We start from the raw sequence: 14,485 nt of genomic DNA, 5'->3' as shown, positions 1-14,485 counted from the left end.
ATAACGACATTGAAGGTCAATATCAATTATTCATTAAAGAATAAGACTAACTAAATTTTCACACACACACTCACACACACACACACACACACACACACACACACACACACACACACAGAGAGAGAGAGAGAGAGAGAGAGAGAGAGAGAGACAAACTATTTCTTTCATATAAAAACATATCAAAACTAAGACCCAATCGATACTAAGTCAGGTATACAGGGTTAACCAGAACACCATCGACAAAATTTCAGAACTTTTGTGAGGATGTTTTCTGAACATTTCGTATAACGGATCCGTAGTCTTCGTGGCTCGTTACAGAATAATTATATTTCGTATAATTTCTTACCTTTGTGTCGGTAATGCATTGAAAATATCCGCAGAAGAGTGCAAATGTGGACCATAAGCGCCGTGTATCTTGCTTGCAAGCAAACGTGTCCCATTTGGCCAGGGCACTTGTTGCTGACAAGAGTAATGCACACTTTCCTCTTGGTCCACAAGATTGCATTCAGTACTGCTTCGTTCTGTCTCGCGCCTGCTTTTCCGGCAGTGTTAACAATGATGCACAGTAACTTAGAAATTACAGTTGAGGAATGGGTTTAGTGAATACAGTGGAAGAGGGTCACGAGAACGCTATGCTCAGCTGTTCCCACGGCGACGGCAGCCACATCACAACAATTTGTATCTGCACATTGGCGCTCACGATCAACCGAATCCTTCGTGTTACTGCATTTCGGTGGTTGCATACTACAGATTTTTCACTGTTGTGAAACTATTTTGTCAGACACAAAGTAAATCTGGAAAAAAAGTCGGGTAATCATAATTACATAGTCCATCTTTAACGAGCTACTGGGGACTACTGGTGCCTTATTACAAAACGCTCAAAAAATACCCTGAACAATCTCTGAACTTTTGTCTTTGTGTGACTAACTGAATGTTACATAAAAAAGAATTTGTCAGCCATTCTGCGAGATACTCATCGAGTTTAGCAACGATTTAACGGAAGGTTCGACATGTTTTCGTGGGTTCATCATCTCGTAAGGTCATTTGAGGAAGAAATCTTTGACTGATAAGATAATTTCTCACTGACAAGAAATGAGGCTATCCGCAGGAACGACGAGGAGAGGAACATTTGCAAATTTTTGACAAGAGGAAGGGATGGGAAGACAGGACATGTGTTAAGACGGCAAGGAATAACTTCCATGGCACTTGAGGGAGTTGCAATTAAAAACTGCAGGGGAAAAGAGAAACTGAAGTAATTCGACCAATAATTGAGAACGCTGGGTGCAAATGCTACGGTAAGATGAAGAGGGTTGCAAAGGAGAGGAATTCGTGTTCGGCCGCGCCAAACCCGTGAGAAGACTGATGATAGAAAACTTAACCAAGTGCGAGTATGTCGACGATACGCGCCGTGCATCTTGCTTAGACTTACCTAAAACTTGAACCGCAAATATTGCGGAAATGGAAAGAACAATTGAAGAGCAGTTTTCACGGAATGGATTGCTAGTCAGGGGCTCGTGTTATTATTAGCCAATAAACGGATTGTAATAATTTCTAGGAAAAGTATTGTTTTGCAAACATACACTTTTTTAAATGGAGCAATGCTTAGTGACATTAACAAACGAAAAGAAGGGTAAATTAGAATGCCAATGATGTTGCTGCAGGATCTAATGCCAACTGTTTACGAGGTGTCATATTTTGAAAAGTTCTCACACCGACACTTGTACCTATGGTAGCACACACTAAAGAACAGCACAAGTGCATACACAAGTTATGTGGTTTCTGGCCAGTAACAAGAAGCTGACCATCACAAGTTGTGTTAAAAATGATCACCGGCAGCGGCAATACACGCTTACTGTCTGGTATGGAACGACTGCTGCAAACGTGCTAGTATTTGAGCGGAGATTTTCCAGTAGGCTGCAGCCATACGTCGTTGCATATTACCGAATGTAGTTAGTATGTCCTTGAAGATTTTGTAGACGGCGTCATTCAGCTTTCCCCACAGAAAAAAGCTACAGGCGTCAAATCCGGGGAACGATCCAGTCAAAGTACAGGCCCTCTACGTCCAGTCCAACAATTTGGAAACAATTCGTGAAGACCTACTGCAGTACTTCGTACAGTATGGCTGGACAGCCATAATGTTCGTACCACAGGTTCCTCCTAGTCTTCTCGTATCGGTATGATATCGGTCCTGGAAATTACAAGTTCGCATCCAGATCTCTAGAGTAGTTCTTCAGCCTAGCTCGGACATACAAAAGGATGGGAGGAAGGGACTTCACTATATATATATATATATATATATATATATATATATATATATATATATATATATATATATATATATATATATATATGTAGATACGGAAAATGTAATAAATGTTTTTTATTTACTTAGTAAAACATCACTACAACTTGCGTTTTATGTTTGCATACAGAATGTTGGTCTATTATGATTGTGACGTATGGTGAATGCAGTGTATGTTCTAATGGCAAAGAGATTTTTTTGTGATATAATTGTAATTTAACAATTTTTTTACTTGACTTGTAGTCTCAAGCCTTGCTTCTTGCCAAATTTTATGATTCTACGTCAACAGGAGGTCCCCTCGAATTTCAAAACACGTAACGTAAGTGGCCGAATCGTTTGACTGAATCGACTTAGAAGCTTAAATGTTTTACACTTCTAAGGGATCATAGACCTTAAAGCGTAATATAAATCTAAACTTGATACGCCAGCAAGTTCCAGAGAAAAAGGACTCTTACAGATGAGTAGATGGATAAAAAATGATAAAATATTCTTTTCGTGTGTTATAATTAAAAATGAACCATTTTTTAAAAAAAATCTTCTTTAGTTCTACTGTGAAGCTTGCTTCATGTTAAATTTCATGAGTCTAAGTCAACGGAAATGACCCTACTGATTCTGATGAGTGGATTTTCGGGTATCATAATATGTGACAAAAACGGTCGTATCTCTTGCGTGAACTGACTTAGAAGCTTAAACGTTTTACAGTACCAAAGGACCATAGATCGTAATAAATATGAACTCGATACGTCGACCTGTTCATGAGAAAAAGGAGTTCTTCTAACAGTCAGACAAATAGACAGACGGACGGACGGGCAACGAAACGATCCTATAAGGCCCCGTTTTTGCAGAGTGAGGCACGGAACCCTAAAACGATCATTTATCTTTATGTGGTGTCTGTTCTTTCGGACATATCCGAAGGGATCAGTGCAACCCTTTGCGAGAAACAGAGAAATCCGGGTTCGAGTCCCGGACCTGCACAAATTTTCAATTGAAATTTATCATGTTGATAAATGAGAAGGAACGATATGCTTTACTTGATAAAAAACTTTCTGTAGTCAAGATCAGATGTTTAATTGCGACAACCGGTTTAGACAGGCTTGCCGTCATGTTCAACCCGTCCGCCCACGGTAGCTGAGTGGTCAGCGCGACAGACTGTCAATCCTAAGGGTCTGGGTTCGATTTCCGGCTGGGTCGGAGATTTTCTCCGCTCAGGGACTGGGTGTTGTGTTGTCCTAATCATCATCATTTCATCCCCATCGACACGCAGGTCGCCGAACTGGCGTCAAATCGGAAGACTTGCACCAGGCGAGCGGTCTACCCGACGGGAGGCCCTCGTCACACACCATTATATCTTCAACTCGTTTTTAAATAATCATACACTCCTGGAAATTGAAATAAGAACACCGTGAATTCATTGTCGCAGGAAGGGGAAACTTTATTGACACATTCCTGGGGTCAGATACATCACATGATCACACTGACAGAATCACAGGCACATAGACACAGGCAACAGAGCATGCACAATGTCGGCACTAGTACAGTGTCTATCCACATTTCGCAGCAATGCAGGCTGCTATTCTCCCATGGAGACGATCGTAGAGATGCTGGATGTAGTCCTGTGGAACGGCTTGCCATGCCATTTCCACCTGGCGCCTCAGTTGGACCAGCGTTCGTGCTGGACGTGCAGACCGCGCGAGACGACGCTTCATCCAGTCCCAAACATGCTCAATGGGGGACAGATCCGGAGATCTTGCTGGCCAGGGTAGTTGACTTACACCTTCTAGAGCACGTTGGGTGGCACGGGATGCATGCGGACGTGCATTGTCCTGTTGGAACAGCAAGTTCCCTTGCCGGTCTAGGAATGGTAGAACTATGGGTTCGATGACGGTTTGGATGTACCGTGCACTTTTCAGTGTCCCCTCGACGATCACCAGAGGTGTACGGCCAGTGTAGGAGATCGCTCCCCACACCATGATGCCGGGTGTTGGCCCTGTGTGCCTCGCTCGTATGCAGTCCTGATTGTGGCGCTCACCTGCACGGCGCCAAACACGCATACGACCATCATTGGCACCAAGGCAGAAGCGACTCTCATCGCTGAAGACGACACGTCTCCATTCGTCCCTCCATTCACGCCTGTCGCGATACCACTGGAGGCGGGCTGCACGATGTTGGGGTGTGAGCGGAAGACGGCCTAACGGTGTGCGGGACCGTAGCCCAGCTTCATGGAGACGGTTGCGAATGGTCCTCGCCGATACCCCAGGAGCAACAGTGTCCCTAATTTGCTGGGAAGTGGCGGTGCGGTCCCCTACGGCACTGCGTAGGATCCTACGGTCTTAGCGTGCATCCGGGCGTCGCTGCGGTCCGGTCCCAGGTCGACGGGCACGTGCACCTTCGGCCGACCACTGGCGACAACAGCGATGTACTGTGGAGACCTCACGCCCCACGTGTTGAACAATTCGGCGGTACGTCCACCCGGCCTCCCGCATGCCCACTATACGCCCTCGCTCAAAGTCCGTCAACTGCACATACGGTTCACGTCCACGCTGTCGCGGCATGCTACCAGTGTTAAAGACTGCGATGGAGCTCCGTATGCCACGGCAAACTGGCTGACACTGACGGCGGCGGTGCACAAATGCTGCGCAGCTAGCGCCATTCGACGGCCAACACCGCGGTTCCTGGTGTGTCCGCTGTGCCGTGCATGTGATCATTGCTTGTACAGCCCTCTCGCAGTGTCCGGAGCAAGTATGGTGGGTCTGACACACCGGTGTCAATGTGTTCTTTTTTCCATTTCCAGGAGTGTATTTGAAGACCAGAAGATGAGAGCAAAGCCTGTCAAAAGCGGGTGTCGATCATGGCTATAGAAAGTGTTGTTTTTTTTTTTTACAAATTTTCAACTTTCCACAATGATTTAATTCATTGCTCAATAGCAGCTTGATTAAAGTTCATTTATCGTCAGAAGATTGTATCTGAGGTACTCTAGGCTTTCGCCTGTGAGCACAGCTACCCTCAGTACAGAGCTGGTATGCAAGTTGCTCATGCTCCTGTTTCTCAGGGGACTTCCATGCCAGACCCAGCTCTCCACAGAACAAGCACGGCGTATCAACTACAACAAGCAAAGCTGTGTCCAAAACGTGCCTGTGTGTTCTTCATTGGTTCCAGCAGCCTGCCAATCTCGAAGGTACTTCACAGCAGCCACTACGAGCAGTCACACGTCGGTAAGCAAACTTCGCCTTCACCGAGTTGGTCTCCTGTTGGACCGGTGCTCAAAGTTTGGTATTCTTATGTGAAACTTAGACTTCCAACTGTGCTCATTACTGTCGTCAGTAAACGATGGAGCGCATTTTGACTGTTCGTCAATAAGCGCCTTTGATAAGTGAAAACATTTATCATCCCAATCGTACTTGAGTTCTATGGAAGTTATAATGTTTTGGTTTATCAGTAATTAATTGGTTGTTAAGCTTTGTTTGCATCCAAGTGAACAAAGGGCAAGTTTGTTTTGTACTTTTGTATTATTGTGTCAAATTTAAATAGATGTTAATTGCAAATGACCTTGGGCAATCATTTATAGGGTGTGTGCTACCACGTCGGACACATCAGTATTGCATGTATGTCGTTAATGTAGCACAGACTAAGCCAAAAATAAGACTTCGTGGTAGATGTTAAACCGTGTTCCGGACCGGGACACGGAATTGGGACCTTACATTTCGCAGACAATTCTCGGTTCTTCTTCTAGGCGTGCTAGTCTAGTAGTTTGTAAAAAGGGAGAGCGATTCAGCGAAATGATATTTTGCGAGGATTGGCAGTGAGTTGTGCCTGGATTGCTCAGCAGCACCAGCATTATCGCTTATGTCTACGTTCTGGGTTCAAGTCCCAATCTGGAGCAATGTTTTAATCTAAGACGAATTTGCAGAACTGTACACACTCCTCTACAAAATGAAACATAAATTCAGTGGGAAACATCATCCGCGAAGTGGAACAATGACGTGATGAACGCCCTTGGCGATAGCAACGGCCGGTAAGTATCGACTGTTCAGGCTGTTGCTGAGCATGAAATTTCTTCTCTGCAGGCTGCAGAGTTGAGAAAAGTCTTCTGCGATATTTAATTTTACGTCTAGAAATAAATTGTTTTATGATGCTAATGAGGTCTGTCGATCAATGATAAAAAATTATGTCCAGAAGTGGAACAGTGTACACTGATGGAAAAAGTCGCAACGTAAAAAAACAATTAATGTACGGTAATGAAATTTCAGGATTACATTTGTCTAAGTAACTTACTCAATTGATTAACATTGCAAGATCACGGATTAATGTAAGCACGAGATAAGCGATTCCAAATGTGAAATGCTGGAATAATAATAACCAGCTTAAATGCCAGAAAGTTGAATGCAAGCATGCACACGTGCATGCATTGTGGAGTGCTGGTGCCGGATGTAAGTTTGTGGAGTTTCAAGCCTGTTGCACTTGGTCACTCAAAACAAGGACGGTTAATGCTGTTTGTGGATGATACTGGAGTAGTTGTTCGACGATGTGGCATATGTGCTCGACTGGAGGCAGACCTGGTGATGGAACAGGCGAAGGCAACATGTCGCCGCTCTGTAGGGCAGGTTGGGTTGTGTAAGTGAGCATTATCTCGTTGGAAAACACCCTCTAGTATGCTGTTCATGAATGGCAGCACAGCAGGTCGAATCACCAGACTGACGTACAAATTTGCTGTCAGGGTGCTTGGGGGATAACCATGAGAATGCTCCTGCTGCCATACGAAATCGCACTCCGGACCATAACACCAGGTGGAAGTCCATTGTGGCTACACGCAAATAGGCTGGTTGCAGGCTCTCAGCTGGCCTTCTTCTAACCGTTACACGGACATCACTGGCACTGGGCCAGAACCAGATTTCAGCAGAAAACACCACAGACCTCCATCCTGCCCTCCAAAGAGCTCTCGGTTGACACCACTGAAGTCGTAAATGGCAGATTGCCTACAGGGAGTCCGGCTTGGAGCTGTCCTTGAAGTAACCGATTTCTGAGGATTCGTTGTATCGCTGTGGTGCCAAATGCTGCTCAAATTGCTACTGCAGATGTAGTACGATGCGACAGAACCACACGGTGATACATTCCTGCCAAGAATTTCTGAAATATCGCAGGAGGAAAGAAGTTTCTCGTAGCCCTATCACAGACCTCATTGAAAGAGATGCTGATAATGACGTCTTTTGCCCCTTAATGGCATTATTGACTAACTCCAATTCACCAAGTCCAGTCTGAAAGGTAGCTAACGTAAACGGTCATCACAGTTTGTATTGAAAGTAAATCTGATTTGCATCCTCATAGTCTCGCTACTAGCGGCATTTTTATGCGACTGGTGCAAAATTCGAATGGCATCATGTAGAAACACACCTACCGAGTTTCGTTTATATCGCGATTTTTTTTTCCGTGAGATAGAAATGAGGTTCCCTCTGATTATGCAAACAGCTAATCGTCTTAAGAGCCAAACATAGCAAACTGAACATATCATCTTTGAATGAAGTTTTATTCATGTCTGCGTAAGAAATGTTTTATCTTATGATTATTGAGTCGAAAATTAAACCTCAAAACATTTTATATCTATCATGATCGCTGATATTTTGTATTAAGGCTGCACTCAGTTCCCGCAATTTATAACACAAACACTTAGAGCACTATCACCCAAAAGATAATGATTCCTCTAAACTGTTTCTATTAAGGAGACATCTGCTATAAACTACTATCGTTGGAACAGGATCTCCGTCACTCATCACTGAACTATACTGTCTGAAATTTCTGGAAATAAATTACGTGAATTCAAAATGTGATGCAGCAGTCATGCGGGGGCACTAAGAAGTGAATTACACGCTATTATCGCAGGACAAGTAAATTTTACTCACTGCTGAATTACGCTTCAAAGTGAAAGAGATACGTGATGCCATTTTTCAACAAAGTCATCAAGACACTGTAAACAACAGAACGTTCTACCATTTGTTGAACTACTCAACATACGTAGGTTGGAACTTAAATATTGGCAACACTGCTGTGGAGACACTATGCATTGGAATCTACTAATTTCGCTGATAGTGCACAATGTTGACATACCTACCTTACCTCCGAGCAAATGGACTCGCCCGTCACACGTCACCGGCGTGCGCACAATCGAAGGAAACACAGTCACTTGTGAGCGAGCGGTCTAACGTAACGGTGTCACTATGTTTTTGAAACAGGAACAACGGAGATGGATCAAGATTGAATGTGCCAGAGGTCGTACAGCACAACAGTGTCATCAAGGTCTTCAAGAGGCGTGCGGGGAATCGGCATTGCCGTACAGAACAGTGACATGTTGGGTAAAAGCATTCAACGAAGGTCGGGAAACAGTGGCAGACATGCATCGGGCAGGTCGGCCTAGCGTCTCTGAAGAAGAAGTGCATGCTGTTGACGCGGTAGTGGTGAGTGATCGAGGCCATACGATTCCTGCGCTCACCCACGAAACCGGATTGGCTCATACGATTTTGCTTCGCGTCCTGAAGGAACGCGTGGGCTTGCGAAAAATTGCATCACGATGGGTTCCGCATGACTTGACGGAAATGGAAAAACGGATGCGTTACGACGCTGCTCAGACGTACTTGGAGTGCTATGAGCGCGAAGAAGAGGCTTTCTTACGCCGTATCGAAACTCTGGATGAGACATGGGCCACATCGTACGAGCCAAAACTGAAACACCAGTCCAACCCAATGAATGGCGTCATTATGGGTTGCCGGGAAAGTCGAAAGTGCGTCAGAGCCCCGGTATGGTGAAAGTTATGGTGATTCTCGTGTACGACTGTGATGGTGTTGTCCTGAAGCATTACGTTCCTCCATGGCAGACCGTCAATGCACAGTATTACTGTTCATTTTTTGGAGCATCACCTGAGACCAGCTTTGCGAAACAAGCGGCGACGCTTTCTGCGCAACCCACCCATCATTTTGCTCGACAATGCGTGGCGCATACAGTGCAAGCTGTGGCTGCTCTGTTCGATCGACGGGACCGGGAAGTACTGTACCATCCTCCATACTCGCCGGACTTAAGTCCTTGTGACTTAGATTTGATTCAGAAGATAAAGGAACCTGTTCGTGGCATTCGCTTCAGAACTGTTCCAGAGATTCGACAGGCAGTAGACCGCCCCATTCGCACCATCAACAGAACAGGCTCTGCTAACGGTATACTACGCCTTCCACATCGCTGGCAATGGGTTCTGCACAACGGGTGACTATTTTGAAGGATAGTAGCGGGTGCAAACATGTAGCTCTTCTATGTCGGGTGTGAATAAATAGTTGCCACTATTTAAGTTCCAAACTTCGTATATCTGCTCCTAGACGGAACCATCGTGGAGACGATGTTTGAACGTTCTAATCCCTGGAAAATCTCTTTCCCCCTAGATGTTCTTTCAGCCTGCCAAAAAGATGTAAATCGCAGGGTGCAATATCTTCCTTCTTTGCCGATCAGCATCACCCACGGCCGTGCAGCCTTGGTCAAATTGTTGCTACCATTTCGCTGCGGCTGGACGCAGCATACCATTTGGACCACATACATCCAGCATTTCACGGCGAATTTGTGTGCAATTTACACATTTTGTCCACAAGTACTGTAATGTTTCGTGTATTTCAGCTGTGGAGTACGTGTCCAGTTTCCGCGCCATTACACTCTCACATTGTGATGGACCTGTTATCCGCACAACAGCGTAACTGTCTACAGGAGACCTGGAACAAATGCTCCCTTTTGACACTGCGCCAATCTTGTTTCTTGTAGCTATAGTGTAACTTACTTTCTGAAGCTCTTCGTAGCTGCACTTATATGATTTAAGTGTATGTTTGTCTTCACCACAAACATTTTATTAATTTCCGGGCGCGTTTTGCACACTGACCATTTTCAAAAGAACATAAAAAAGACTGATTCATAATATCTCGTCAACGCTGTTGCTACGGAATATACCACTCGAGCTTCCGATCTGTACCGACAACTGTATTGTTCTCCGTTGTTAAAGGTGTATTTTGCAGAAGTGTGGCTTTCCTCTTAAGTGATGACTGCTGATTAAGAGTTGGCAACTGTATTCATGCACACTGGACTCTCATTCGGGAGGACGACAGTTCAATCCCGCGTCCGGCCATCCTGATTTAGGTTTTCCTTGATTTCTCTAAATCGCTCCAGGCAAATGCCGGGATGGTTCCCCTGAAAGGGCACGGCCAACTTCCTTTCCCGTCGTTCCCTGATCCGACGAGACTGATGACCTCGCTGTTTGGTCTCTTCTGACAAACAACGCCCCCCCCCCCCCCCCCCCCCCCGCCACCTGTATTCATGCCCTTGGATAAAACTCTGACTTCGTCTTCAGATTCGGCAGGAAATTCTGCAAGTCAAGGATTTAACGTAGTACAATGATGTAAATACATTCGACACTGATAAGCCAAAACATTGTGGCCACCTGCTTAATAGCTTGTTTGTCCGTCTTTGGAACGAAAAACGTCACTGCTTCGTATATTGAATTCGCCGGTTTGTTGGTAGGTTTGTGGAGATATGTGCAATTATAAGTCTATTCACAGGTCATGTAATTCGCTTAAATAAAGGGCTGCTGATTTGCATAGGCAGTGATGGCGCCCAATAGCGACCCAGATGGGCTCCACAGGATTTACATCAGGCGAATTTGGTTGGCGAGACATCAACGTGAGTTCGCTATAATGCTCCTCAAACCAATGTACCACGGTTCTGGCTCCGAGAGACGGCAGTTATACTGCTGAAAGACGACATCGCCGTCTGGAAAGACATTTAGTATGAAGGAATGCAGGTAATTCGCAGATGACAGCGAGCCTTCGATTAATACCAGAGGGTCCCTACAAGCGCGGGAGAATGTCTCTCATAGCATAAAACTTCTCCCACCAGCCTGGTGCGCTGCACTCTTCGAAGTGTTGTTCACCTCGATACGGCGTTTGTGGAGACGACCATCGACCTTGTGCAGCAAAAATGTGATTCATTTGAAGAGCCAGCACGTTTTCATTGATCGTCGGGCGAATCCCGATGGACCCCTGCGCATTGCAATCGCAACTTATGGTGTCATTGGGTCAACATGTGGACAGCTAGGAGTGGCCTCCTTCGAGCTCCACATTCGACAATGTACGATGAGCAGTGTTCTCTGCAACACTTTTATGTGCCCCAGCAAAGTGCTCTTTCTGCAGAGATGCTACAGATCGCGGTCTGTCCTACTTTACAGAACAAAATGGCAAATGGCTCTGAGCACTATGGGACTCAACTGCTGTGGTCATTAGTCCCCTAGAACTTAGAACTACTTAAACCTAACTAACCTAAGGACATCACACACATCCATGCCCGAGGCAGGATTCGAACCTGCGACCGTAGCAGTCGCACGGTTCCGGACTGCGCGCCTAGAACCGCGAGACCACCGCGGCCGGCTTTACAGAACAGACAAGCCTCCAAACCCCCAGCTCTCTGGAGAGTCACGGACATCCAGTCTTCTACCTCTGTCCATAGATGCTCACGACAGTAGCACGTGAACATTCGACAAGCATCGCCGTTTTGGAGATGCCCATTCACAGGCCCTACGTGATAAAAATCTCCCCTTTCTCAAAGTCGCTTATCTCAGTAGATTTCCCCATTTGCAGCTCATATGTTGTCTAGGACGATCTCCCGTCCACAGCAACGCCACCAGGTGGCACTCAACGTCGCAGTGGGCAGTGGTCATAGTGTTTTGAAGTAAAGTACGTTAACAATTCATAATAAACACTTATTTACACGAAAGATTACAATAACTGCTTGACTTCTGATCTCACTGTGAATGTCAAATTAACAAATCAAAATAAAACAATGGGATGAATATATCCAGAATGATATTTTCACTCTGCAGCGGAGTGTGCGCTGATATGAAACTTCCTGGCAGATTCAAACTGTGTGCCGGACAAAGACTCGAACTCGGGACCTTTGCCTTTCGCGGGCAAGTGCTCTACCCAAGCACGACTCGTTGGCCGCGAAAGGCAAATGTCCCGAGTTCGAGTTTCGGTCCGGCACACAATTTTAATCTGCCAGGAAGTTTTAGGATGAATATATATATTTGAAATTCTTTTGTTCGCTTTTTTCACTTTCCTTATTGTCATTTGTGGCTCCTCCTCGAAGGAGGACGCGCTTCCCCGATCTTGGCGACAATTCATGGAGCTTGTATAAAAGACCCAGAAGGTATTTCCATTTGCAAAGCTAATGAAATCGTTGTCCGACTTCGAATTCTAAGATAGGCGCCGCCCCTCCATATTACTCGTCACATGCAGATGTACACCAAGAAATGCACGGTAGTTCCTCTCTCCGGAATATTAAATTATTATGTCGAATGATAGTTTGTGAGCCTCAATCGTTGGCAAGGCTATTCCGGAATGACACACAGCACCACACTACATTGACGAGATACTCTGTGTCAGTCTATGTCATGACCTTTTGAAGATGGCCAGTGGTGGAAAAGCGGTTGGAAATGACAAAATATTTGCGATCAAGAAAAACGTATAGTTAAATATGTAAGTCCATAAACCGTTCCCGACTTCACAACCAGAAATATTAATCACAGGAACCTGTGCCAAAAGCGTACAAAGGATGTGCGCTAGGGGTAGGCGGACAGCACCGAGGAGGATGATATGTTAATATATCCGTGAATGGCAAAATAGTTTTGAGATTTTACGTCAAACTTCTGTTGGTACACTTGTTACTAGATATCCGTTACATGTTCTTTGGTTCTCGTGTCGGTACTGGAATGATACATGTGTCTGTTTGATGGGGCAGGAAGCGAGTTGAATTTTGAAGATCTTTTCCTAAGAGAGAGGGGATAGGAGATAGGATGTAGGAGGGGGTAGTTGCCCTTCCTGTGTACCCTCTTGATCTCTGCCACATCTTCATACTAAAACAAGGCTGAGAGACGATTACTGAATGATTCTCGCCAAAGAAATTTGTCAAGTTCGTGGGGGATAGGTGTAGACTTACCGGGTGGTCTGCGTCCAGCTCTGAGCCGTACATGAGGACTCGTTGGGCTCGATCCAGGTCGCTGATCTTCCGCGGGAACCACGGCATCTCCCCGAAATCTGCAACAGCCGAGCCAGGGATCAGCTAGAGATGCCGCCAAACGGCCACAGTATGGCTGCGGTTATTTTTTAATAAACTTATAATTAATGGCTTGTCAAGAACCGTCATTTTAATGTACTGTGATTTGTTATCAGAAGCAAACTTGACAGCCCACTTCAGCATAAGTTACTGCAACTGACAATGAGCTGTGTTTCACATGTTCTAAGTTTTAGATCTCGTGATGGCAGTAGCCGAAATATGTCATTCATGTAACAGAAGCAACATTTCACTAGTTGTTAGTTATGGGCCAGTCCAATACTTCTATTGATGTTGTTAACGCCTTTATTTTCTTTTACGCAAAGAGTAGAAATGTTACGTCCGAATGTATTACGCAGCTGGCTCGTGGAAGGACACAGCTCTTTCCACATAGATTTAGTCACGTTAATGTAGCGTGGCCGGCGATTCGATTGCGAGAGACAATCGCGCGACAATTGCTCATTTCAGCGGGTCAGCCGCCTGGCCGAACCGCTGTGGCTAAATCGCTAGTGTAAAAGCCGACTACCTCCTCTGACGGATAATTGCCCTGCCGCTATTTTATTGCAACCCGAGTGCTCACCACGCTGCAGAGTGATCGCGGAACAATACGTGTGTTCATGTCCACAGAGAAATGCTTTTGAAACGACTTTGGGGAATGTGTTCGCTTTCTCGTATTACAGACTCACATTGTCACTTGGCAGTGAAATAACTATGTATTAAATATTCATTATCACGATCCAGCGCATTTCACTCGCGGAATTTGCATTGAGAAATATGGTCGTGCGCTACTTTAATTTCGGTGCACTTTACGTCAGACATTGCTGCATACGATACAGTTCCCCACAGTCGTTTGATGAACAAAGTAAGAGCATATGGACTATCAGATCAATTGTGTGATTGGATTGAGGAGTTCCTAGGTAACAGAACGCAGCATGTCATTCTCAATGGAGAGAAGTCTTCCGAAGTAAGAGTGATTTCAGGTGTGCCGCAGGGGAGTGTCATAGGACCGTTGCTATTCAAAATATACATAAATGACCTGGTGGATGACATCGGAAGTTCACTGAG

The 14,485-nt window shown here is 45.2% G+C and overlaps 1 protein-coding gene across 1 annotated transcript in view; it reads right to left on the bottom strand.

Annotated features, from left to right (window-relative positions):
• The window catches only part of LOC126266708 (tryptophan 5-hydroxylase 1), a 240,407-nt gene that overhangs the window by 148,483 nt on the left and 77,439 nt on the right, over positions 1-14,485 (bottom strand). Inside the window, exon 4 of the mRNA XM_049971157.1 lies at positions 13,307-13,404. Within this exon, the coding sequence (XP_049827114.1) occupies positions 13,307-13,404 (98 nt within the window). The remainder of the gene's footprint in view (positions 1-13,306; positions 13,405-14,485) is intronic.

This window comes from Schistocerca gregaria, chromosome 4 (assembly GCF_023897955.1).
Source record: "Schistocerca gregaria isolate iqSchGreg1 chromosome 4, iqSchGreg1.2, whole genome shotgun sequence".
Taxonomy (NCBI): Eukaryota; Metazoa; Arthropoda; class Insecta; order Orthoptera; family Acrididae; genus Schistocerca; species Schistocerca gregaria.
Note: the sequence above shows the minus strand (reverse complement) of the source record. Positions and strands in the feature narration are given on the sequence as shown.